This window comes from Sciurus carolinensis, chromosome 1, assembly GCF_902686445.1.
Source record: "Sciurus carolinensis chromosome 1, mSciCar1.2, whole genome shotgun sequence".
Lineage (NCBI taxonomy): Eukaryota > Metazoa > Chordata > Mammalia > Rodentia > Sciuridae > Sciurus > Sciurus carolinensis.
The window spans coordinates 86,334,557-86,361,698 of NC_062213.1; the positions used below are offsets into that span (position 1 = coordinate 86,334,557).

General features: G+C 36.8%; 1 protein-coding gene across 5 annotated transcripts in view; it reads left to right on the plus strand.

Moving 5' to 3' along the window:
• Nucleotides 1–27,142, plus strand: part of Prkdc (protein kinase, DNA-activated, catalytic subunit) — a 176,274-nt gene that overhangs the window by 112,446 nt on the left and 36,686 nt on the right. For all 5 annotated transcript variants that reach the window (XR_007107939.1, XM_047547399.1, XM_047547401.1 and 2 more), the window contains exons 55-65: nucleotides 740–913; nucleotides 1,387–1,485; nucleotides 2,347–2,554; nucleotides 3,561–3,750; nucleotides 5,204–5,422; nucleotides 10,126–10,238; nucleotides 12,252–12,383; nucleotides 14,184–14,363; nucleotides 22,790–22,995; nucleotides 25,318–25,456; nucleotides 26,902–27,090. Coding sequence is in view for 4 of the 5 variants with exons in the window: in XM_047547399.1 (XP_047403355.1) it covers nucleotides 740–913; nucleotides 1,387–1,485; nucleotides 2,347–2,554; nucleotides 3,561–3,750; nucleotides 5,204–5,422; nucleotides 10,126–10,238; nucleotides 12,252–12,383; nucleotides 14,184–14,363; nucleotides 22,790–22,995; nucleotides 25,318–25,456; nucleotides 26,902–27,090 (1,849 nt within the window). In the remaining variant the exon portion in view is untranslated. The remainder of the gene's footprint in view (nucleotides 1–739; nucleotides 914–1,386; nucleotides 1,486–2,346; nucleotides 2,555–3,560; nucleotides 3,751–5,203; nucleotides 5,423–10,125; nucleotides 10,239–12,251; nucleotides 12,384–14,183; nucleotides 14,364–22,789; nucleotides 22,996–25,317; nucleotides 25,457–26,901; nucleotides 27,091–27,142) is intronic.

The following is a 27,142-nucleotide window of genomic DNA, read 5'->3' on the forward strand; positions in this document are numbered from 1 at the left end:
CAAACTGTGCATCACTTACATTATTTTATTTCTCTATAGTCTTTTTCCAGTCTTCATCTGTGTATATATTTTAAATAGTGATAAATTCCTGACACTTGTGTAATGTGTCAGTAACAAGGAATGTATATCATTCTCTTCTGATATACTTCAATAAATATTTATTATCTACTGTGCGTAAAACATTAAGCTGAGTACTTTAAGGAGTAAAAGACCCCAAAACACAAAAACAGGTGTTTGCTTCATTTAGGCCTCAGACTATAGGTGTTTGCTTCACTTAGGACTCAGACTATACTTCAGTTTACACCAAGTAGCACTTGAAATCATTTTTAAAATCCAAAATTCCTTTTATTTGTATCTTATTTTGTTTGCCACCATCAGGTATTCTTTTTTAAAATAAACTTTTTACTTTTATCTTTACAGAATAGTTAAAATTCCCACATATCTTTTATCCAGTTTCCCCATTTTTAATAATGGTGTACTTGTCAAAATTAAGAAATTAACATTAGCACTCTGTTGATAAATAAATGAAACTTTATTTCAGGGTCTAATCCATTCTAGCATATTTAATTGTTTTCATGTAGGTGTAGTATTATAACAGTTTTTTTCCTTGTTTTATGGTAATGGTGATATTATAACAAATTTTGAAACTGCAGAACAGTAGAAGAAAGAAAAAGTTGCTTGTCATGTTTTGAAAGTACAATAATAAGTTAAATTTGTGTGTTTTAAAAATTTATTATAGAGATGATGAAAGACAAAAAGTATGTTTGGACATAATTTATAAGATGATGGCAAAGTTGAAACCAGTAGAACTCCGAGAACTTATGAATCCCATTGTGGAGTTTGTTTCCCATCCTTCTCCAATTTGTAGGGAACAAATGTATAATATTCTCATGTGGACTCATGACAATTACAGGTAAACCATACATTGACATTTATATTACTTTTTTGAGGGTTCTTTTGGGTACATTTAGCAATCTGGAACATAATAAAACTTTTTTTATCATATAATTACAGGAAGTTTATTTTAGTTTATTAAACTGTGAAATTATTGGTCGAGTTAAAAGTATCTGAGTGTCCTACTTATTTTTGTAGTTATCCTTTTAAAATCTGACAAAAATAAGGAGATACCTCTGCCAGGACCCCACATACCAGGGGGACCCTCACCTTTCCTGCTCCTTTCCTCTCCCCTGCTGTCAGCAGTGACAGGAGCAAGAGGCACAAGATGATGGGGCAGGTCTAGGCATATATCACCAGAGTAGGATGCCCGCTGTTCCAGTGGGAGGTATAGTCACATGGAAAGCCAGCCTTCTTAGTTCAATTCTAAGATAGTATTTAGATTGAACAAAAGAGCTAGAATTAATGTTTGTCATTTTTTTGCTTTCTCAGAGATCCAGAAAGTCAAACAGATGATGACTCCCAGGAAATATTTAAGTTGGCAAAAGATGTGCTGATTCAAGGATTGATTGATGAGAACCTCGGTCTTCAGTACGTGCTCCTCCTGGAATAACTGGGCCAAAACAATTAAATTTTTGGAGTATTGCTTTCTAGGTTAGATTGGAGTATATTAGATTGGAATATATTTCTTTTTTTTTTTTTTTGAAGTATATTTCAGTAGATTTTGAAATGTACTTGCAGTGTCAGCATTTTCTCTACATCTTTCATTTCATAATGTTTAGTAAAAATGTATTTAAAATCACATTATGAAGAATAACATTTAAAAATTCTGACAAGGGACTGGAGTTGTAGCTCAGTGGTACAGTGCTTGCATGTGTGAGTCACTGGGTTTGATCTTTAGCTTCACATAAAAATAAATAAAAAAGATGTATCCATCTACAATTAAAAATTTTTTTTAATTCTGACAAGTTACTTTAAAATAAAACTGGTGAGAACAAAGCACCTTGTACTAGTACAATGAATTACAGTGTTTGAAAATAAAGAGAAAGATCTATAGTATCAATTATTGTGTTTCTCATTTAGCACAAATAGTTGAGAGTACACTCTGTATATTAATTTTTTGTGTGTGTGGCACTGCACATGGTGATACATTTGGGGGATATATATTTTTCCTTCAACCCATTATTATTTTTCATAACTCAGATTATACTTTTTTTGTTTTTTTGGCAGTGCTAGGGATTGAACCCAGGGCCTTGTCCTTATGAGGCAAGCACTCTACCAACTGAGCTATATCCCCAGCCCCCAGATTACACTCTTTATACAATTTTGGCGTGTGGTTTCTTTCTCTATAAAGCTTTCTGTGAATGGAAAGCTGTGCCTACCTCACATGACACCATGTGCAGCACTTTTTTTAATTTGCCAGTGTCTAAGAATGTGCTTTTTTCCTTTCAGATTAATTATTCGGAATTTCTGGAGCCATGAAACTAGGTTACCTTCAAATACTTTGGACCGATTGTTGGCACTAAATTCCTTATATTCACCTAAGATAGAAGTCCACTTTTTAAGCTTAGCAACAAATTTTCTTCTTGAAATGACCAGCATGAGCCCAGATTACCCAAACCCCATGTTTGAACATCCTCTGTCAGAATGCAAATTTCAGGTGAAGTGCTTATCTCTGTATTCGTGATGAATCTTACATACTTTCTTTCCCTGTTGGTTACTTAGGAAATACCTAATGGCTTAATTAGAAAACTTAAATTTTCTTAGAATATGTACACATTTTACAAGATACTTACTTGTTCTGCCCCCTGCTTCTCAGAGACTCATAATCCTCAGCCTCAGACTCCAGTTGGATTTCTCCCTTTCCCAGTGCTCCTCCTACTTACCCAGCAGGTGCCAAATTCATGACTCATAGCAGATGTAACAATCGAGATGAGGTACACATTGACAAGCGCATTCCTATAGAGGGGATCTAGTTGTGACCTGGTACATCTGAAATGCTTGGGACCAGAATTGGTTTGGATTTCAGAATTTTGGCGGGGAAGCTTTGGAATATTTGCCTGTACATAGGGAGATACCTTTTGTTGGGAGAAGGAAGCCAAGCATAAATACAAAATTCATTTATGTTTCATACTCACCTTATATACAGCCTGAAGGTAAATTTTTAGTTTTTTTTAGCAGGGCTATATTTTGACTGTGGACCTGTCACAGGTCAGGTGTGGATTTTTCTTCTTGTAGCACCTTGTTATCTGTTACTCATGAAGTTTTGGATTTTGTAGTGTTTTGGATTTAGGATTTTCTGATATAGATGTTCCCACCTGTGCCTGTCACAGTACTTTGCACTTGGGGGTACTTAGGAGAACTGTCATTGGACTTGTGGAGGTCAAGTTACTGAGCCATTACTGAGTATGGCATCAGCCTCCTACTGGAGAATGTTAATGGATAGGAGGATGATTTTCTCCCATGGTAGTGATTCATTTTTCTACTTGGCAAATGATTGTTTTTGAGAGTTTTTAAAGTAAGAAATGGTTCTTCTTCACTTGCTTCTCAAAGAAATATGAAATGATAGTATATATCTGCTGATGGTACCATAGGATTTTAAATAGAAATATTTTAATGTTGCTTCAGAAGGATCATCATTTCCTTTAAAACTTTCTTACCTGCAGGAGTATACCATTGATCCTGATTGGCGTTTCCGAAGTACTGTTCTCACTCCAATGTTTATCGAGACCCAGGCCTCCCCAAGCACTCTGCAGACCCGAACCCAGGAAGGCTCCCTCCTAGCTCAACGGCCACAGTCTGGGCAAGTACGAGCTACCCAACAGCAGTATGATTTCACCCCTACACAAACTTCAGGTAACTAGTCACCTAGTGCTGTGACTTGTGGAAGCTTCTATTGTAAGAATAGTGACCTTTTTAATGAGACAAGTGAAAAGAGCAAAAAGTCATAAGAACCACAAGAAATGTGTATTAGTCAAAGGAGAAAAGTGTGGAGGTCCCAGAATAGTCAACTTCTCAGAGACAGAAAGTAGAGGGGTATTTGCTAGAGGCTGTGGGAGAGGGAGAGGAGGAACTATAGTTTAGTGGGTACAGAGCTTCAGTTTTTAGGAGGAAAAGGGTCTAGAGATGGATGGTAGTGATATGAATGGACTTAATGCCATTGAACTGTACACTTAAAAATGGTTGAAATGGTAAGTATTATATATGTTTTACCACAATTTTCTTTAAAAAGGAGGAAAGGATTAATTCTGACTAAAGAAAGTAGGGGCAGTGTTTTAGTCCCCTATTTTGCTGCTGTGACTAAAGAACTCACCCAGCACAATTATAGAGTAGGAAGAGTTTATTTGAGGGCTCATGACTTCAGAGGTCTTAGTCCATAGAAAGCCAGCTCCATTCCTTGGGTATCCAGGTGAGGCAGAACATCAAGGAAGAAGAGTGTGGCAGAGGGAACCAGCTCACATGGTGTTCAGGAAGCAGAGAAAGAATTTCCACTCCTAAGATACAGAATGTATACCCCATAGCCATACCCCAATTCCTACTTCCTTTAGCCATATCTATCACTTTAGTTACCACTCAATTAATCCCTATAAGGGGATTAATTCACTGATTCGGTTAAGACTTACAACCCAATCTTTTCTCTTCTGAACCTTCTCATACATGAGCTTTTGGGGGACACCTCACATCCAAACCCTAACAGTTTAAGTAAGTGTTTGGAGTTTGGTTTTGGTTTTGTCCAGAAAACTCTATTTAGTGCATTGTAGTTAAAGCATCTTATCTTAGAAACAAAGTAGAGCTAAACTAATTTATTTGCTATGTTAATAATTTATTAAACTTGTTCTTTCTCAAATGGCTTAATAGCTTCTTTTGATAAGCAAAGTATAAACTGTAAAGTATCTTAATTTTATATAAATGCTGCAATGTTTTTCCTTTACACAGTTGTTTTTTCACATTCTGTTGTATCTGAAAACAGGACTAATTTGAATAATCACAATGAAAATTCTGCAACACTAATTTTAGGAATAATGGACTCCTAGCACCTTATAGGAGATACAAAGTGTCATTCCTGAGATGATCACAGTGGACAGAGGGAACAGGGGATGTATCTCTTATTTTATAATGTAGACACTGAGACTCAAGTATCTGTAAACCTTGGGTTGCACACTGGGGAGCTGACAGAGCCTCCGCCCAATGTCTCAGATGGCTACAGAAGCCTGAATGCTGCTGGGTATGCCCCAGCAGGTCTTGCTACCCTGTACAGGCTAAGCTGTGGTGCCAAGTGTCCTCAATGCTCTGATCATATGTATTGCAGATGGAAGAAGCTCATTTAATTGGCTGACTGGGAGCAGTATTGACCCAATGGCAGATTATACAATCTCGTCTTCATCTGATTCCTTGGCTTCTTCCTTGCTCTTTGCCCACAAGAGGAAAGAACAGTCACAGAGAGCACCCTGGAAATCAGTGGGACCTGATTTTGGGGAAAAAAAGCTGGGCCTTCCTGGGGATGAGGTGGATAACAAAGTGAAAGATGGTAAGTAAGTTTACTGAAACATGTTTAAAAACCTACCCTCTAAATTACTGCAGAAACTTAGATCTAGAGAGCACATTTCTGAATGTATACACATGTCCCTGTAACCTGTAATTAAGACCATTAAAATTCAGTTCAGCCATGTTGAAAACATGGTTTTTTAGGTGTTTTCAGAAAAACTATTTAAAGCTGGGAATAAAATCCTTCCATTTAGTGACTTTCTGGAACATTAGGATGAGTTTGGGAATATATTGGTGATCATCATATGAGGTAGATTTAGTAATCAAACCTCAAAAGTAAAAGAATTTAAATCCAGCTAGGGAATGTTCAGAAATATTGGGTGGAGGAGGAGCCTGAGAGCCTCGGATGCAGAAAGGCAGAAGTTGAAAAGGACAAAGATGGACAAGTATGCAATGTGTTTGGGAGGTGGGAGGGAATCAGAGCAGTTCAGTGAATGTTTACAGAGAGCTGAGTCCATGTGAAGGACCCAAGGGCCCTGCCTAGTTCAGGTAATGGATGCTCTAGGACCTGAGTCATGGTGAAAGAGGCTAAGAAGGACACAGTCTTGTGGGAGATGGAGTGAACTTTGGAAAGCAAGATGAAGTAAGCAGTGATGGCATGAAAATTCTGACCCTTTCTGAGAGAAGTTTGTGAGGACAGCAAATAGAGTGAGGAGGACCAAGAAGCAGGGTAGAGGCACCATGATCCAGGGTCTTGGCAACATGAAGTTCAGGGGGTGGCCCCCCCAGCAGAATAGTGAAATGCTGAGGGGAACAGTGGAAAGTGTGGTAGGCTTACAGAACCAAGGCCAAGAGGGCAGGAGGAAGAGGAGTTTAGCTCTTTATGAAACTTGGGGTCTGGGGCCAAATGGAAGCCCAGAGGAAGAAAATATGCAGCAAAAAGATCCCAAGACAAAACCCAGGGCATATACATTATATACATTTAGATTTGTAGAAGATTAGAAGCAAGAGTAAATTCCTTTTTATTTGTTCATAGTAACTAAAACACACCACACATAATACTTTATTCCCAGATAATTCTCTCTTACTTCTTAGTCACTTATCTGTGACCCCTATACAGTCTTCTAGTTCTACCTCTGGAGAGGGGGGAAGTATAGTCATCTTTTTGCTACAAACTCTTGAGTTTAAAGGTGTGCCAGTGAAATCAGTTCTCCATTCTTTCTTCTTGCTCAACTGCCTCTCACAAATCTTCCTTTTATCTTCTTCCTCTGCTGTTAGGCCTTCTAGCTGTTGATCCTCAAGAGTGCCTAGCCCTGTGTCCTGCCTGTGAGCTTGCACTGTCAAACTGTGCAAAACAAAGTCTTAGGGTGACTCCTGCCTTCCATGGTCTCTTAGTTGTCTCTTTCATCCTTATCCCTGCTTGTCTGAAACTCATGGACACACGGTGCTTTCTGTGAATGAAGCGTTTGCATTATGCCCTGAAAAAATTGCCTCAAATCTGCATTTGGGGCAGTCCGCAGTATGGTTAGTTTTATGGTGATTGCTAGACCAACTCTAAATTAAGTTTATTTATTGAATGGAGAGTAAACTGAGAGTGAATTGACATTTGCTAAAGAGAAAAACAGTGGTTGTCCACAATACAAATTGTTACAAATTGTATTTCCCTGTTTACATTTTTAAGACAGAGTATCATGGGTGGTGTAGGTGGAATTGGAGGACTGTATAAATTAAGAAAGGTAAGGGCTGGGGTTGTAGGTTGGTTAGAATGGTTTCCTAGCATGCCCAAAGCCCCAGGTTTGATCTCTAGTACCACGAAATAAGTGGAAGGAAGAAAGAGAGAGAGGGAAGGAGGGAGGGAGGGAGGGAAGACCTAATTTGGAACCATTTTTCTTCAGACTTTTATGTATGAATTTGAAAAAAAACTCAATCATCAAACTAAGTAGGTAAAAATGAATGCCCATAGCTATCCATTTTAATTTATTTACTATATTTTAATGTGCACATATACTTTTATAAATTTAAAGTTTCATAGATTTATAATAGTTCACATACTATCTTCTTTGGGGTATGTGTATTTTCTTGGCTAAATGAGAGCATTTAGAGGTTCTGAAAGTATGATGGATTAATACTATATACTGTTTATTAGCATTGAAATATAGTTTTTTCCACATTTTTTATTGGTGCATTATAGTTATACATAATGATGGGAGTTGTTGTCACATATTCATATATGTACACAACATAAAAATATAATTTGACCAATATCATTCTCCAGCACTTCTCCCCTCCCTCTGGAAATATAGTTTTAAAAATGAAATTGTAACTTAATTAGATATACTTTATAGGCATAATTTTGTTTAGTTCTTTTTTTAAAGACATTTTTATTTTATTTCCTTTTTTATGGTGCTGAGGATTGAACCCAGGCTCTTACACTTACTAGGAAAGCATTTTACCAGTAAGCTGCACTTCCAACCCTTGTTTCTTTCAGTTTCCTTTAATTATTTATATCAGTTATGTATACATATCATTTGAAGAGTCAGACACTTCTCAAAACTTGTTAGAAGAAACAGTAACTCTACATATTCTCTTCCCAAATGGAGGCAACCATTTATAACCCCCTTTACCTGAGTTTTGGTCTTCCATATCTTCAAGTAGGGTTTTTACATTGCTGCTTTTTTCTATCAGTATTAGTCATTCTCTTCTGGTTTTATATGATGAACATTTGAGGATTGGCCCTTCTCCCTCACCCTGCTTATCACAAAAGCACAGTCATGTCCACTGGTGTCCTATCCTCCTGCTCAATTGTATCATATTCCTCATTTCATCAGTATACTGTATTTCCTCTTATTTTGACTACATAGTATTATTTGTGATTGGGCCACAAGTAACACTATAATAATTTTTCCTTTCTTGTATATTTTTCCCTAATCAGCAATTATTTTGTTTTATATGCTTAGTTTTCTACATATTTATCACCAAATTTCCCTGAGTTCTATAGTTGTCTTTTACTGTGTCCCAATATGTAGATGTCACATCTTCTTAATTTTTGTGTGTGTATATCTGTGTGTGTGGTACTGAAGACTGAATCCAGGGGCACTTTACCACTGAGCTACATCCCCAACCCTTTTTATTTTTTATTTTGAGACAGTATCTCTGAGTTGCTGAGGCTGACCTCAAACTCATAATCCTCCTGCCTTAATCTCCCAAGACTCTGGAATAACAGATGGCATGTACCATCATGCTAGGCTTATATGTCCCATCTTCTTAAAGAAATTCTGCTGGAGCCTTGGGCTCCCACTACTGACCTGCATGCCCCAGGGCCTCTGCTTAACCATGGTCTAAAGACCCCTCCTCATCCTGAAGATTCCTTCACTTCCCTGGATCTGATTTTTCCACCTTAGTTGGTTATTTCTTCTTTTTGGTAGAGTAATTCCTCAGTAATGTTCTGAGTAAAGGGTCCCAAGCTGGAAGTTCTTTTTGAGATCTTGATGCCACCATATTGCCTTCAGAGCATATGCACCTGGGGGCCAGGTGAGTTGTAGACTTATAGGTGGGGAACTGTCAGGTACTGGCAGAGACCTGACATTCTCCTTACTGATATTTTGTAAGAACCTGTGTCTTTTCTTAGTGGGTCTCAGATCCTCAGATCTTCTCCTTTCAACCAGTTTTCTGAAAACTCACAAAAGTGTCCTTTGGCGCAGGTCTACTTTAATCTGTTTCTCTGGTCATAAAGTGGGCCCTTTTCAACCATAAACTTCTATTTCCAGTTCCAGAATATCATCTTGATTTTCTGATGACTTTTTCACCTCAGTTGTCACCTCTGTTTTACAGGAAATCTCTTCATCCTCATCTTCTAACCCTTCCTTTTGAGTTATCATATTTTTAATTTCCATGAGCCTTTTTTTTTTCTGAACATATCTTTAGTTCTTGATTCAAAACTGATAAATGGGAATTTTTTGAATTTCCCCCCCCGTATGTTCTACTTTAGCAGTTGCTCTTTCACTCATTTATTTGGATTTCTGTCTTTCATTATTTGAAGTTTTTCTCAAATGTCTGGTGATTTTTGGTTTTTGACTTCTTTCTAGGTGGGGCTCTTCTGTGCTGGTTGATTTCCCCAGCTTTCTACTCTGCTGCCTGCAAGCTGAAGGCCTCCTGCTAGCATGTTAGGGCCACATGGACACATGTGAAGGCCACTGCAGGTTTCAGAAGTCCTCTTGTGCACTACAGATGCTGGGATGGCCTTTCCTACCTTGTAGCCCTGTGTCCATTCCCAGGTCCCACAATGCATGTGGGTACTCTGCTCTCACATCAGACCTGCTATTGCAGCCTTGCTTTCACCCTTCTTCAGTCCAACCATATCCTGAACCTTTCAGATTCTCTTCAGGATCCACTCTCTTATTCTTTAGCTTTCAGAATTGTTCAGACACAATAATCTTGTGTCCCCTCTTACTATTCCTTCTAAGTTTATGTCTTTAAGGAAACACTAAGTGGGGCTGGAGTTGTGGTTCAGTGGTAGAGTATGGCATGTGTGAGGCCCTGGGTTCAATCCTCAGCACCACAAATAAAGAAAGTAATTAAATAAAAAGGTCCATTGACAACTTTAAAAAAATTTTTATAGAAAACACTAAGTAAAAATATAGAAGTGGAAAAAACACACATTTTCACTTTAGGAATCCTGGGAAGGAGTTGAGGTCAAGTGCACATATTGAATTGACTGTCAGTAACCAACCCCACTCTGTCCTTCAGGCACAAACAACCGAACAGAAATACTCAGACTACGCAGACGATTTTTAAAGGACCGAGAAAAACTCAGTTTGATTTATGCCAAAAAAGGTCTTGATGAACAAAAACGAGAAAAGGTTTGTATCTTTTTCACAAATGTGATTGATCAGAAATGCCTGTTTTCTATCACAGCATGTATACAAGGAAATAAACTCTCTGTCAGATATTGGTTCCAGTGTTGGTTTGAAAATCAAAATTGCAGAAACAGCACTGTGAGTGTTAAGGTTACATATGAACCAAAGCTCCTCTGATCTCTCTGGGTGTGAAGGGTGCTTACGAAGTCTGGTGAGAAACTTTATCCTCCTGAATCTGTGGTCTGCTTGGTTCACATACTGCTAGGATCTAGTTCTTCCTCTTTCTACTATTAGGTGCAACTCAGCTTCATTCTTGTATCTCTACAGCTTAGTTTTTTCCACGGGTGGAACCATGACCACCAGTTAGTCATTCCTTGATTTTGTACCCTACAACATCAGCTGCTGAGAAGGGATTAACCCAACTCTCTACCACAAGACCAGAGGGCCCATGTAGGATTGAGGCCCACAACTGGGACTATAGGACAGGGAAGGTTTGGCAGCCCCAAGGATCAAGTAAGCAGGTCTACCAGAAAATCCAGACTCCTCTGATGAAGTTGTGATTGAAGACACAAGTATGGCATGAATTAATAGTTACACATTTCTCATAATGTAGAAATAATGACTGGGTGCAGTGGCACTTGCCTATAATCCCAAGCGACTTGGGAGGCTGAGGCAAGAAAATTGCAAGTTGGAGGCTAGCCTCAGCAACTAAGTGAGACACTGTCTCAAAATAAAAATGGTGATAGAGCACCCCTGTTTAAATTTCTAGTACCACAGAAGAAAAGAAAAAAAAAATAATGAAAAGAATACATTTAACTATAGCTTCAGTTTTGCTTAAATCAGTAATTATGACTAAATTTCCAAGAAAGTGTAGATTGTAAATTAAAACCCTGTCATCGTTTCAATTCATTGTGAGCCCTCAGCTATTTAATATACTTCTAAATGTGAATATGAAGCAGTTGAATAGTTCCTCTGAATCTTTTGTGAGGAGAAAGTGTACTTTTTATCTTCTTGACTCTGTAATTACAACCATTCTTTTGAAAAGTATGGTCTAAATTCAGGATGTATTTAGGACCCTTTCTTCCTCCATTACCTCCTCAGAGAAATTGGGGCTCCTGATTAAACCTGAAACCCAACAAGGCCTGCCTGAAGAAAATGGTAATATCTACTCAGTAGAAGGAAGAGAAACCAGGATTATTGGGTAGATGTTGCAGGAAAACATTTTGACCTGATACAAAGAAGAGTTTTGTAATTATTGATCAGTGTAGTTACTAGACATATTCTAGTGCATGGTCATGCATTTTCTCTGACGTGGACATTCATTTGTGAAGTGGTTGCCCAGTAATAAGGATTGCATAGATATAATTAGACATCTGAAGGCTGGACATCCATGGCCATGTATTCATTGAACAAATAAGTCTAGAGCATTTTACTCAGTGCCAGGCACTGTATTGTAGAAGTAAACAGAATATAAGCCCTCATGGAGCCCAGTACAGTGCATGACAGACAGAAAAATAAGTTGAGATTATAATATGTAATGTCAGAAATAAACCAAGTAATGAACACGTCTCAGAAAGAACTGGGTTAAGAAGTGGTGGAAAGCCTCTCTGGAGAGATAATACAGCGATGGCTCCCAAATGTTAAAGAAAAAGTTGAAAACATATTCCAGGCAGGGTGGAAACATCACATCACTCTGGTCCTTTGAGGCCAGGCTTACTCTTAGAAGAATTAAAGGAACCACAGTTATATTTCTTAAAAGTTTATAATCAAATCTTCTGATTTTGTAAATATTCAGATTACTTCATAATGAATATTTAAGTAATCCTTTCACTGCTTACTTGCCATAGAATTTTATTTACTACAAACTGGTAAGGCATAATGACTAAACCAGTGTGAATAAAAATGATTGTCTCTTTACCTTTATGTTAAAGATGGATCCTGGAAATTTCATATCTTATGCATCTGATTTTCTTAAAGAGAAATCTAATGTTTCTTCTTTGGTTCTGGTGATTATAGGAAATCAAGAGTGAGTTAAAAATGAAGCAAGATGCCAGGGTTGTTCTGTACAGAAGTTACCGTCATGGAGATCTTCCTGACATCCAGATTCAGCACAGCAGCCTGATCAATCCATTGCAGGCTGTGGCCCAGGTCTGCCCTGACTACTGTGTTTTTTGTTGACGGGTTAAAAGCCATTTGTGGGTCCATGGGTCTGCTCTATATAAGGAAGAACTGTTCAGGCGACACTGTCATAAATGAAGTGTGGATTGTCCTAAATGGTGGACTTTGTTTAAAAACTGTTCCAAGTCCCATCTCTGCCATTTCCTAGTTCTAGGACTTCTTTTCCTGTGGGAGTACTCTGACTTAGAATTAACAAGAATTGGGCCCTAAAACTGAAAGTGCATGCCCATGTCAGGTCAGTTAATGCTCTGAGCAACAGGTCTCCATCTGTAAATTCAGAATAAACTCTGTTTTTATGGGTCAGAGATGTCTCAGTGGTGGCCTGGCACACCTGAGGCCCTAGGTTTTATCAAAAAAAAAAAAAAAAAAAAAAAAAGAGTAAAAAGATGCTTTTCTTATCCATTAATTGTAGAATGAAATTTTTTGTATCCATTAATTCTAGAATGAAATAATGTGTAAAAAAATCATTGTAATCTTTACAGTGCCAAGCCAGTTAAATCATTGAAATCATTTCTTATCCAAAATGCATTCTTAGGGGAATGAGGGAAATAAGTTCATCAGTGGGATTGGTTTTCTCTTATAACTCAATAACAGAGGACTGGAAATATTTATCTAAGTTATTAAGATACAAAGTAAAGCTTTGCAAGGGGACGATATTTCCTAGATGAATTCTTACCCCCAAAGGCCTGATTAAGATTCCTTGACTTTTATTGAAATAATAATTTTTTAAAAAATCAGAGAGGTGTTTGTGTGTGTGAGTATAAGCCATTATGCTGGGTACCTAAATATAGTGCCTTATTTTTTATTGTACTTAAGTTTCCAATACTAATATTGATTATAATCATAGATTATATGTGCTTAGCCTTTTACTGTTTAAGTTTTTTAGCTTTTTATTTTATCTAAATAATTATGAATTAATAGGAATTTGTAAAAAATGGTATATAGTTCATTTACATTTTCCCCAACATCCCCCAGTGGAGACATCTTATGTGACTATAGTGCAATATTAAGACCTACATATTGAAACTGGTACAGCAGTGTTAATAGACTATAGGCCTTGCTCATTGTCATTTCCTCTGCACTCACACATGTATATAGATAGATGTGTTTTTCTTCCCGTGTACAGATTCACGTTACTGACTAGTGCAGCACTTTATTATCATAAAGTGCCTTCAGCCTCATGTTAAATTCTAATAGTCTTGTGACCTTGAGGCAGTGATTAGACATGCTTACAGATGTAGATTGAAAGTTAGTGAAGATTGGATAATGTGATAAAGCCCCAGGTCTCTTTGGATGTGGGGCAAGGGAAAGACCCCTGTCTTTCTAGGGTCCATTATTTCTCAGTTCCTAGTTCCCTGGTGTCTCATATCACTGCCTCTGTAGTGATGTTGACACCTGCTCTCTTGTGTGCCCTGTCTACATGTGTTATCTTGGTAAATCTTCACCTCAACCCTCTGAGGTTTGTTTGTCAGCCTCAGTTGAATGATGAGGAATTGGGGTTCCAAACTCAGCTCAGATGACCTGTGTTATTACGTACTGATTAAATTAAATTTAAATTATTCTCTTTAAGTCAAAGGTCCATGTACTCATAGCATATATAATCAGATATATTTGGTTAAATTCCAAATACTCCCCTTGTGTGATACCATCTTATACTTTCAAAACAATGTTTGCAGCAGTTTTATTTTTAAGTAATGCTCTGATAGTACTGGTGAATTATAGCTTTTTTACTTTAGACCCTAATTTGTTTTCATTTTTAATTTGTTGTAGAGAGATCCAATAATTGCAAAACAGCTCTTTAGTAGCTTGTTTTCTGGGATTCTGAAAGAGATGGATAAATTTAAGACGAAGTCTGAAAAAAACAAGATAACTCAAAAGTTGCTCCAAGACTTTAATCATTTTCTTAATACCACTTTTTTTTCCTTTCCACCGTTTGTCTCTTGCATCCAGGTAAGTGTCTGCACAAGTTCTTCATAAAAGATGCATCATCTGCCTTGGCATTGCATGACTAATGCCATTATCACTTTGTTTTTCAAGGGGAAACTTGATAGAAACAAGGTTTTTAACAGAGTAGAAGTATTATTTAGGTCACCTCTTCTTAAATGATCATGTGTAATTTATTGTCTTTTTTCCATCAAAAAAAAACACCCATCTTATATATGACTGGATAATCTGAAATCAATTTTGTTATAAAAGTTTATTTTGTAATCAGCCAGTCCTTTTAATGTTTTGATTAAACTCTGCGTTTTGTTTAGTTGTTTTTCTATATATAGTATTTCACCAAATTCTCTCCTGCCTTCTGAGATGTTGATTGAGCACATGCCTGGCAATGAAGGGGTAAAATCCCTGCCTTCCAAGAAACTGCTTTCTTGATAGCTGACAGGCAGTCCACAGAAAAATGTAGAACAAAAGTGTTAGGTAGTGGTGTATCCTAGCACTTAATACCCAAGTGTTAAAGTAGCGTAAGGTTGTAACAATGTGGTAGGTAGCTTCTTGACAAGGGCAGGTATATGTGCCCATATTGATACCTTGATGCAGTGATTGGAGAAGTTCTTTCTAAAAGTGACATTATTTGAGCAGAGAATTTTAACATAGGTGTGCTTTCAGTTACTACCTAAATACTCTTATCAAAAGATTGTCTTCTCATATAGGAAATGTTTCATGTATCATCCCAAACAAGGATCATTACATCTTCCCTTATAGAAAAAAAACCTCTGATTCATTTTAATATTTATGTATCTCATGACCTCCCTGAAGTAATTAAATTCTTTTTAAAAATATTGTTCATCAGTAGTAGGATATTAGTTTATAAAATAAACTTATTAGGTTATAATTCTCTGAGATGAAATACTTAGTTTTTCTGTTTTATTCTTTTTGATAGAGCATGAAATTGTAAACATAGCTTCCCTTTATAATTAGGTGTATTTCTCTTGGTTTACAGTTTGTAAGTAGAATTCCTTCATTGTTCTTATCTTGTCCACATTGTGGAGAAAAACATTTCAGTAATCATAAGCCAGTATTTCAGAATAAGTTTTTCTTTTTTCTTTTTTTTCTGGCTGTACATGATGCTGAGTCACACCAGTAGTGTAATCAAGTGTAGAAAGGGTAATAATCTCTGTTTCATTCTACTATCCTTTCCATCCCCACAGCCCAATCTACACAATCCAAAATTCCTTACACTCTTCCTTACCCCACCCTACCCAACTATGGATCAGCATCCACTTATCAGAGAAAACTTTCTGCCATTAGTTTTCTTGGGATTGACTTATTTCACATAGCATGATATTCTCTAGTTCCATCTATTTACCAGAAAATGCCAAAATTTTGTTCATCTTTAAGGCTGAGTAATAATCCATTATGTATATATACCACATTTTCTTTATTCATTCATTTGTTGAAGGGCATCTAGGTTGGTTCCATAGTTTAGCTATTGTGAATTGAGCTGCTATAAATATTGATGAGAATTTTTGCATCTATGTTCATGAGGGATATTGGTCTGAAGTTTTCTTTCCTTGATGTGTCTTTGTCTGGTTTTGGTATCAGGGTGATACTAGCCTCATAGAATGAATTTAGAAGGGTTCCCTCCTTTTCTATTTCGTGCAGTAATTTGAGGAGTAGTGGTGTTAATTCTTCTTTGAAGGTCTTGTAGAACTTGGCTGAGAATTCATCTGGTCCTGGGCTTTTCTTGGTTGGTAGGCTTTTGATGGCATCTTCTATTTCATTGCTTGAAATTGATCTGTTTAATTTATGTACATCTTCCTGCATCAGTTTGGGTAGTTCATGTGTCTCTAGAAATTTGTCAATGTCTTCAAGGTCTTCTCTTTTATTTGAGTATAAATTTTCAAAATAGCTTCTAATTATCTTCTATTTCAGTAGTATCCGTCATAATATTTCCTTTTTCATCACAGATTTTAGTAATTTGAGTTTTCTGTCTCTTTGCCTTTGTTAGTGTGGCTAAGGGTTGATCAATTTTACTTATTTTTTCAAAGAACCAACATTTTGTTTTGTCAATTTTTTGAATTGTTTCTTTGGTTTCAGTTTCATTGATTTCAGCTCTGATTTTAATTATTTCCTGTCTTCTGCTGCTTTTGGTATTGATTTGTTCTTCTTTTTCTAGGGCTTTGAAATGTAATGTTAGATCATTTATTTGTTGGCTTTTTATTCTTTTAATGTATGAGTTCAATGCAATGAACTTTCCTTTGAGCACTGCCTTCATAGCATTCCAAAGATTTTGATATGTTGTATTGGTGTTCTCATTTACCTCTAAGTATTTTTTTTATTTCCTCCCTAATTGCTGTCCATTCATCATTCAACGTCATGCTATTTAGTCTCCAGGTGTTGCAGTAGCTTCTATAGTTTATTTTACCATTGATTTCTAGTTTAATTCCATTATGATCTGATAGAATGCAGGGTAATATGTCTATTTTTTTGTATTTGCTGAGAGTTGCTCTGTGGCATAACATATGGTCCATGTACTGCTGAGAAGAAAGTGTATTTGCTTGATGATGGATGAAATACTCTATATATGTCCATTAAGTCTAAATCATTGATTGTATCATTTAATTCTTTAATTTCTTTGTTTAGTTTTTGTTTAGAAGATCTATCCAGGGTGAGAGAGATGTGTTAAAGTCACCCAGTATTATTTTGTTGTGGTCTATTTGATTCTTTTTTTTCTTTTTTTTTTTAATATATTTTTATTTACTTATTTATCTTTATGTGGTGCTGAGGATTGAACCCAGTGCCTCACATGTGCAAAGCAAGCCCTCTACCACTGATCCACAACCCTAGCCCCTCTATTTGATTCTTGAAATCGAGAAGGTTTTGTTTGATGTACGTAAATGCTCCATTGTTTGGGGTTGTATATATTTACGATTTTATGTTTTATTGGTGTATGATCCCCATAAGTAGTATGAAATGTCCTCCTCTATCCCTTCTGACTAACTTTGGTTTAAAGTCCACTTTGTCTGCTATGAGGGTGGAAACATCTGCTTGTTTACATAGTCCATGTGAGTGGTATGTTTCCTAACCTTTCACCTTCAGTCTGTGGATGTCTCTTCCTAGGAGGTGAGTCTCTTGAAGATGGCATTTTGTTTGGTCTTTTTTTTAAAATCCAATCTGCCTGTCTGTGTCTTTTAATTAATGAGTTTAGACCATTAACATTCAGGATTATTATTGAGATATAATTTGTATTCCCGGTCATTTTGGTTTATTTTTGGTTTTTAACTTGACTTAGTTTCTCCTTTGATGAACCTTTCCTTTAGTGTAGTTCCTCCCTTTGCTGATTTTCATTGTTTTTTTTTCTTTCCTCCTCAGGGACTATTTTGCTGATAATGTTCTGTAGTGCAGGCTTTCTAGTTTTGAATTCTTTTAACTTTTGTTTATCATGGAGGGTTTTTATTTCATCTTAAATCTGAAGCTTAATTTTACTGGATATGAAATTCTCAGTTGGCATCCATTTTATTTCAGAGCTGATATACGTTATTCCAGGACCTTCCGACATTGAGGGTCTGGATTGAGAAATCAGCTGAGATCCAAATTGGTTTCTCCCTATATGTAATTTGATTTTTTTTCTCTCACAGCCTTTAAAATTCTATTCACATTCTGTTAGTCATTATAATGTGCCATAGCGTGGATCTGCTGTAATTTTGTGCATGTGGGGTCGGTCCTGTAAGCCTCTTGTAGTTGATTTTCCATTTCATTCTTTAGATTTGGGAAGTTTTCTGACGTTACATCATTGAAAAGATTGTGCATTCCTTTGGTTTGTATCTCCATGCCTTCTTGCCAATAAATCTTAAATTTGGTCTTTTCATGTTATCCCATATTTCTTGGAAATTCTGTTCACGGTTTCTTACCATCTTATCTGTGTGGTTAACTTTATTTTCAAGAGTATATTTTGTCTTCATTGTCTGAAGTTCTGTTTCCTAAGTGGTCTAGTCTGTTGGTGATACTTGCCTTTGAATTTTCAGTTTGGTTTATTGTTTCCTTCATTTCAAGGTTTTCTGCTTGATTCCTTTTTATAATCTCTGCCTCTTTATTGAAGTGATGTTTCACTTCTATTTTCTCTCTAATACCATATTTTATTTCAATCAGTCTAATTATGTATTTTATAAACTCCTTCTCTGACATTTCTTCTACTGTGTTGTCTATGGATTCTATTGTTGGAACATTTTGGTTTATTTGAGGCACTTTGTTTCCATGTTTTTTCATGTTGTTTGTGTGTCTTCCCATCTAGCAGTATGGATCTAAGGCAGTACATTTTCTACCCTATTGTTTTATATAGAATCCCTGAAGGTTTCCAGTGCCTCACCTTTAAGGGGAAGATCAATATTAACAGCATCCAACTGAAACAGTGTATAACCTTAAACCAGAGATAGCTCCTATGAAGGTGTCTACAGTTTTGTCACAATAAATAGAAATGATATGTTCAGTTATTGTCTACAGTATAAACAGTAAGTTTGCTAAAAGGATTTACTGTTTCAAATGATGAACAATGGGGGAAAAGAAGTAGTATAAGATGTGGTGTTTGTGGGGGAGGAGAGAAGATAGAGGTTGGCTGTTAGTATGAGAGAAGTGAGAAAAAATCCAGGGAGACAGGTGAGAGAAAAAATATATACAGATTTTTTTTTTAAAAAGTAAAAATATAAGAATATACAACAAAACACTAATATACTATTCAGACATCCCATTCCTCCATGTATTGATGCATGAAAAATCTTTGGATTCAAAGATGGTAGAGGTGTAAGAAAAAATGCAAAAAAAAAAAATAGGAACGTCTCAGTGATGGAAAATTGAACGATTGCTTTTGTTGGCTTTCAAAAATTTTCTCAGCTTCCCTTTTCCGCTGATAGGTGGGGTTGTCTGAAGTTTGTTGTTAGCTCCAGTCTAGTGGGGGCCAGACCAGTTGTGTGGGTGAGCTGATAGCAAGCTGCCTTCACACCCCCTTCCAGTCTTCTGACCCTCTGTAGCTGGCCCCTTCTCCCCTGTTTACTTCAGGACTCACTGAGCTGGAGAGAGCCTGGTTTTCTCCAGTTTCTTCAAACTGTGCTCCCTCCAGGGAAACTTCCCCTAGTCTTCTGCTTTCCATGGGCTTATCAGACCTAGACTGGCCCATACAAACCCAGCTGCAATCTGATGAACCTGGGTTTCAGCTTCCCCAGGCTCTGCCCTGCTGCAATTCCAAGATCTCAATACCCTTTCAGCTTGCAGAAAGAGCACCAGGGATGCACTCACAAAAAGGAGCAATCCTGCAAAGAGGCAGCCAGATAGTGGCCACTAGCAACCCAACAGAAAGACCTCAGGTGCATCCATACCTGCAGGTAGCCCAATATATCTCCATGCCCTGGCCTTTGTCCCCAATACTGAGGCACCCGGGTCCCAAGATAGCAACTGTGGTGGGAGCAAACCTGTAGGCCCTGGCCTGTGTCTCAAGATGACAGCAGCTGCATGTAACCAAACCCATAGGTCCTGCGACAATGAACTTCCAGGCAGCAACAGGCAGCAGGCAGCCAGCAATCTGCTGTTGTTCTGCAGGCGAATTTCAGGCTAACAGCGGGTGGATGTCAGGTGGCAGGTGATGGATTGGTGAAAGGTAGGCAAGAGGTGGGGCAGGCAAGAGGCGAGCAAACAGTTAAATGCGAATGATAGGCACAGATAGGCAAGCCATCTGTGCTCAAAATGTGGGCAGTCTGCTGGCAGATGGTGGACAAATCGGGAGTAAACAGCAGGGGATTGGTGGACACCGAGGGCTGCCTCGCGGAGAAACAGTATTTCATCTACTTGAATCTCAGTCATGGAGCAACAAGGAATGCAGCCTCCCTCTAGTCCACCATCTTGCTCTGCCCAGATTAAGTTATTTTTTACATTATTTTCTGAAGTGATTTTTAAAATCTTTATTCCTAGTTTTGACCTGATATTTACTAAAAACCTGACTTTCTGTAACTGATGAGGAGAGTAATTAGCCATCAATGAGTAAATAGCTTATAAAGCTTGCTGGTTGCCATCAGACATGGAACAAGCTTCATACTTGCACATCAGGACTTGCAGTTTGCAATGTTTGCTATCATGACCTTCTTTTCAAGGGTTTATATCTGAGAATGTAGTTTGTTTTCTCTTCCCAGGTCATCATAATACATTTGGCTCAGTATTTACAAAGACTGTTGTTCTAGCAAGAATAACTAAACTAAAAGTTTATATTTCTACAGATTTATCTTTTGCTCAGCAACTTAGTGTTTATAAACCAAAATGATACTGTAAATAGAATTGAACAGAATAGTCAATCTTCTCGAAAATAAATTTAAAAGAACTCATTTAAATTATGCATGCATTTACAAATGAAGGACTAACACCCGAATATAGTGATATATTCATTAAAGGTGTTTACATAAGACTTCTGTTAATGAACATAAGGATGAATGACTCGTAAAATTTATGCAATCAGGGACAGCATTGTTCTTACTGTTTCTGAAACCTAGAAGATAAGTAATTATGGAATGAAGAGAATTAAGATATTTTTTATCTTGAGATAAACTTCCCTTTCCAAATTAGAGTGGTGGTGTCTCAAATCTGATACTTCATCAAAGACAAAACTTTTTGCTGTTAAGAGAATTTTCTTTCTTGTACCACTAGCTCAAATTATGAGAAACATTTTATTTATTTAATTGCTTAGGAGGATATACATTTTCTATGATTCAACCTAGTGGCCATATGGCCAGTAGTTGATATGTGTGGTGCAGCTGTGAGGGGAGTGGGTTGAGCCAGGGCACAAGTATATAAGGACCATCTTTTCAAGGTATGTGCACAGGTGCCATGTGCATAGAAACCCATGTACACACATACAGGCTGTTCTTTATTTTATTCTTTTTAGATACAGTTGACAGAGAGTATTTTGACATATTTTATATACATGGAATATATTAGGATCCCATTCTTGTGGTTGTACATGATGTGGAGTTTCACTGGTGGTGTATTTATATATGAACATAAGGAAGGTTATGTCCAATTCATTCTACTGTCTTTGCTATTTCCCTTCCCCTTCCCCTCCTTTCATTCCCCTTTTTCTAATCCATTGAACTTCTGTTCTTCTCTCCCCTACTTTGTTGTGTGTTACCATCTGCATTTCAGAGAGAATATTTGTCTTTGGTTTTTTTTGGGTTTGGCTTATGTCACTTAGCATGATAGTCTCCAGATCCATCTATTTACCTTCAAGAGTCATGAAGTCATTCTTTTTTTTATGGCTCTTGAGTAGTATTTCATCATGTGTATATATACCACATTTTCTTTATCCACTCATCTAGGTTGGTTCCATAGCTTAACTATTGTGAATTGAGCTGCTGTAAATATTGATGTGGCTGTGTCACTGTTGTATGCTGATTTTAAGTCCTTTGGGTATGAACTGAGCAGTGGATAACTGGGTTAAATGGGGTTCCATTCCAAGTTTTCTGAGGAATCTCCATGCTGCTTTCCAGAGTGTTTGCACCAATTTGCAGTCCCACCAGCAATGTATGTTTTGTTTTGTTTTTTGTGGTATTGGGGATTGAACCCAGGGCCTTGTGCATGTGAGGCAAGCACTCTCTCAACTGAGCTACATCCCCAGCTCCCAGCAATGTATGCATGTACCTTTTTCCCTACATGTTCATCGATATTTATTGTTACTTGTAATGTAGTGGATGTTCTAGTGAAAATGCTGATACAAGGTTCCATGTTATTCTATATATGGATTCAAAGTTTGTATTTCTTTCTACCGAGGATTTCTTTTTTGGTGCTGGGGATTGAACCTACAGCCTTGTGCTTGCAAGGCAAGCACTCTACCGACCAAGCTATCTCTCAGTCCCTGTATTTCTTTGCTTTGATGGTTATAGGACTCTCACATTGAGAATTAAAAGTAAAGCTCATTATAATAATTCCTGAAATCCTCTATAGCCTCTGGATGGAAAAAAAGAGGTTGCATAGAATAATACACAAATGAATACAGCCACTCTTTGATGATTGGATATGAAATCTTTCAGCTGCTTGTCTTAACAAGTCAGGCTAAGTATTCCTGGAAATTGCAATTGTTTGGATATGTGTTTTGGGATTATATATATATATGTGTGTGTACATCTGTATACACACACATGTTTTTTTAATCTTCATATTTTGCCAGTGTTTTTCTTGCTTTAAATTAATCCCTAGATGTGAAAACAAAAGGTCATTTCCTCTTTTTAGTAAATGGAACAATGAAGGAAAATTCGTTAATAGAATCACACTGAGAAGCTTTTAGTGATATTACTACTTACGTCAAAACTTTCTTTTATGTTTAGTAAAGTGAATTAATCACTTGTGTAGATATGGTCCAAGTACCACAGGCTAAACAGCTACATGTGTTTTTGGTTTCACAGGAAATCAGTTGCCAACATGCAGACTTGCTGAACCTCGACCCAGCCGCTGTCCGTGCTAGCTGCCTAGCCAGTCTACAGCAGCCTGGGGGTATTCACCTTCTTGAGGAGGCTCTGCTTTACCTAACCCCCTCAGAGCCTCTCACCAAGCGAATTCGGGGCAAGACCTGCCTCCCTCCTGACATCCTTCGATGGATGGAACTTGCTAAGTAAGCTCATGAGGGGCAACTTGCAGAACAGTGAATCCAAACAAAATAATAGAAAAAAAAAAAGTCTTCATTTTGGCAGAAAATGAGTAAAATGGATAGTAACACTTCTGCAAAAGTTTATAAAAAATTGTTCATGCTGAGTACAATTCTGGGAGTCGAGAACAGATGCCATTAGAAGGAATGTGTTGCTCATAGAAAGAAAGCAACTAATTAACTAAACCTATTAATTTCTTTCAGTAGACAGTTGTTTAGACTCCATGTTATCCAAGTTTAGCTTCCTGTAGAGGGTAGCTGTAATTTATAGTTCCTGGTATTTTATGTTTTTTCCAGCTTTGCTGAACAGATTAAAGGTTGATTTTATTAGTTTCATTAGGACTCAAAATTTTAGAAAGAGTTTAATTCCAAATACTTGGTTATTTAAAAAAAAAATACTATTTTGTAGTTTGTCATTGTGCATTATGCATGATTCTTCCCTTACTGTGGTTTTATTTTGTGAAAGCCAAGGCCTAATTCTGAGAAGGATGTTAGGTCAAGGTTGGAGTTAAACCTGAATTTGTTTTTCAAAGTGATTTTTAGGTCTTTAGGTTTAGGTGAAAAGATAGTAAAGATAAAGACACAGAATCCTTGCCTTTTTTACTATATAGTCACATCTTATCTTAATGAAGCACCATCACTGTGTTAAGGCACCATGTCAGGAGCTTAAGAGACTGAAATGGATTAGACATTGGTCACAGACTCAAAAAACTAAAGATCCCTTCGGATATGTTGCATAAATGCTTTTATATATAACTTAGCAGGACATGAAGTAGGAGGACATGGTAAGCACAGAAAGGGGAAAGATCAATGCCAGGGCAATTCATGGCTAATGTGATTTTACCCAGTAGCCATTTTATCCATTGCATCAGATAGATGAGCAAATAGTAAGCGACATATTTAATGTTCAGTATTTTCAGGGAGCAAGAAATCCATGTGTATAATTTGCTAGGTAAATGGACCATAGAATTTTTATTTATTTATTTTTTTTGCAGTGCTGGGGATTGAACCCAGGGCCTTGTGCTTGCGAGGCAAGCACTCTACCTACTGAGCTATATCCCCAGCCCAGACCATAGAATTTTTAAGGACTTAGTCTTTACACATTGGTTTCTAACTTGATTAAATATTTCCTCAGACTTTTATGTGTAGTTTTTTGTATTTTTTGCAGAGTATAGTGAACATAATTTAACCTTTTCTTGCTGTCTTGGCCCTCAATTTGACCATGTTCTAGTGAACATAATACAGACATCTGTAGACCAGGATAGGGTGTAGCTAGAGATCTCTTTTCTATGTTTATTAAACATGTTTGTAGCTCTCCTTTTCTCAGTTTCTGGCTGTGAGCTTCTGTTCCACCACCCACCTGTCCATTCCTGTCTGATTTGTCACGTTTGACTCTGTAGGATCAAGGCAATAATAGAGCCATATCTATTTAATTTTTTAATTTAAGTCTGGGATCATTGACTCATGAATTCTTCAGGGCTCTTTTGATGGAAATATAAGAGATTTAGTACCAGGAAGGGAACCAAAAGGCACAAAAAAAAACAATGAGGAAGTAGTCCTTGGCCAGCTGATCAAGCAAGGGATAACATTTGGGTTGAGACTTGAAGAAATTTCTGGAAGAAAGGAAACAAACTTAGTAATAGCAGCTTGAGACTTTCATAAAGGGAGGAGGTTTGTTTGACAAGATATAGTCAGACTTTTTGTTAAGGTGAAGAGTTGAGTGAATGCTCTAATAAATATAAGACTATAAGGAAGTTACCTGTCTTTGGAATTGAGATGCTTCATAAAACATAGATTAAAACATGATAATAGAGTGAAATTTATTGTTTATTTGTATCTGTATTGTTTATTTGTATTTTTATCTTATAGGACTAAATAAGAACCCCAAATATGTCACTCATCAAAGCTTATTTAATGAAACAGTTTATACCTTATGAGCTTTTTAAATTTTCAGACTTTGTTTTAAATGCTTATTGGAATAACTTCTGTCTACTGTATAATTAAAGTAGTAAACCTAAGGGTATCTTCAAAGCTTTAAAAATTTTGTTTTTACAAAAATTTAAAAATTTGGGCTGGGGATATAGCTCAGTTGGTAGAGTGCCTTGCAAAAACAAGGACCTGGGTTCAATCCCCAGCACCGCAAAAAAAAAAAAAAAAAAAAAAAAAAAAAATTTAAAAATTTTATGTTTTCTTTAATGTGTGGCATCTTGCTTATCACTTCATAGTATTAAGTACTTTTAAAATATTGAGGTGTTCACTGATTTGGACCTGTTTTGGTTTGTTTTATAGGCTGTATAGATCAATTGGAGAATATGATGTCCTCCGTGCTATTTTTAGCAGTGAGATAGGAACAAAGCAAGTCACTCAGAATGCATTATTAGCAGAAGCCAGAAATGATTATTCTGAAGCTGCTAAACAGTATAATGAGGTAAAATCAATCTCTACCTTTTATATCAGTTGCATTGACATTTTCATTCTCTTTGAAAAATGTATTAGCTTTAGCTTTATTCCTTAGGTTTTAGACAGAATTAATAATAACCAAGTGTGGTTTTGTAATAACCACATATGAAATAAAAAATTATTGTATCTGTTTTAGATTTTAGGATTGAACCCAGGGGAACTTTATCATTGAACTATGTCCCCAGTTCTTTTATTTTTTATTTTTGAAACAGCCTCACTAAGTTGCTAATCCTTGAATTTGGCAATCCTCTTGCCTCAACTTCCCAAGTTGCTAGGATTACAGGTGTATGCCACCACACTTGACTTGTACTCTTATTCTTTTAAAGAAAACATTGAATAAAAGCATTTCATTAATTACCAAGAACTATTAAATCATCAGTATTGTTTCTATATCTGCTATGATTTTACAACTTCTATTTGAGAATTGTTTTCTTCAATAAGTAAAAAAATCTTGGAAAAAAGTGAAGAAGAATTTGAGATAACGACTGTAAGTTCAGTTTTGTACATTTTATGTTTTGAGTTGCCAGTGATTATTCAAGTGTATGAAGTTCAGAATCTGTGACCTGTGAGATTATTTTTGTTTTGTTTTATTTCGGTTTTTGGTACTGGGGATTGAACCCAGGGTTCTTAACCAATAAGCCACATCCCCAGCCCTTTTTTTAAATATTTTATTAGAGACAGAGTTTCACTGAGTTGCTTAGTGCCTCTCTAAGTTGCTGAGGCTGGCTTTGAACTCGAGATCCTCCTACCTTAGCCTCCTGAGCCAGTGGGATTAAAGGCATGTACCACTGTCCCTGGCTGTTTTTGTTTCTGTTTGTGGCACTGGGTATTGAACCCAGTGGTACTCTGTTGCTGAAATACATCCCTTGCCTCCCACCCCCCCCCCCTTTTTTTTTTTTAATTTGAGACAGAGTCTTGCTAAGTTTCCCAGACTGGCCTTGTACTTGTCACCCTCCTACCTCAGCCTCCTGAGTACCTGGGATAACTGACATGTACCAGGCTCATGTGAAATTCTTGAATGAGCAATCCCAGCTTTAAAATCCTCCATAATTTTCTGCAAGTGTCCTGTATTTTCAGTCTAAGGATTTAAGTGGTAAATAATTTACAGTCCTGATTTAATTAAAATTGTGAGTCATTGAAAGTTTTCAGTTCTTGCTAATTGGTTTCACTGTTAGGTTTCTCAGAGAAATGGCTTCTTCCTGATTAGGGCTTTTATATTCATTTGTTACTCTAAGATTCCTTTTAATTTTTTTTTCCATTCACTATTACTCTGAATATTCTCCCTTTTTTCTCACTTTGCCATAAATCTGAAAATGATTATATTTAGTATGAATGTTGCAGTACCTCCTTTTTTATGTTTTCTTTTGTGTTTTTTTAGCTTTGTAAAATAATCTTTTAACATTTCCCTGCCAGGCTTTGAATAAACAAGACTGGGAGGATGGTGAGCCCACAGAAGCTGAGAAGGACTTTTGGGAACTGGCATCCCTTGACTGTTATAACCATCTCTCTGAATGGAAATCACTCGAGTATTGTTCTACTGCCAGTATAGACAGTAAAGGTCCTGCAGATCTAAGAAAAATGTGGAGTGAACCATTTTATCAGGTTGGGTATAATTATTTGTAGGTCAGTGAAATAAATATTTTAGATGGCCATG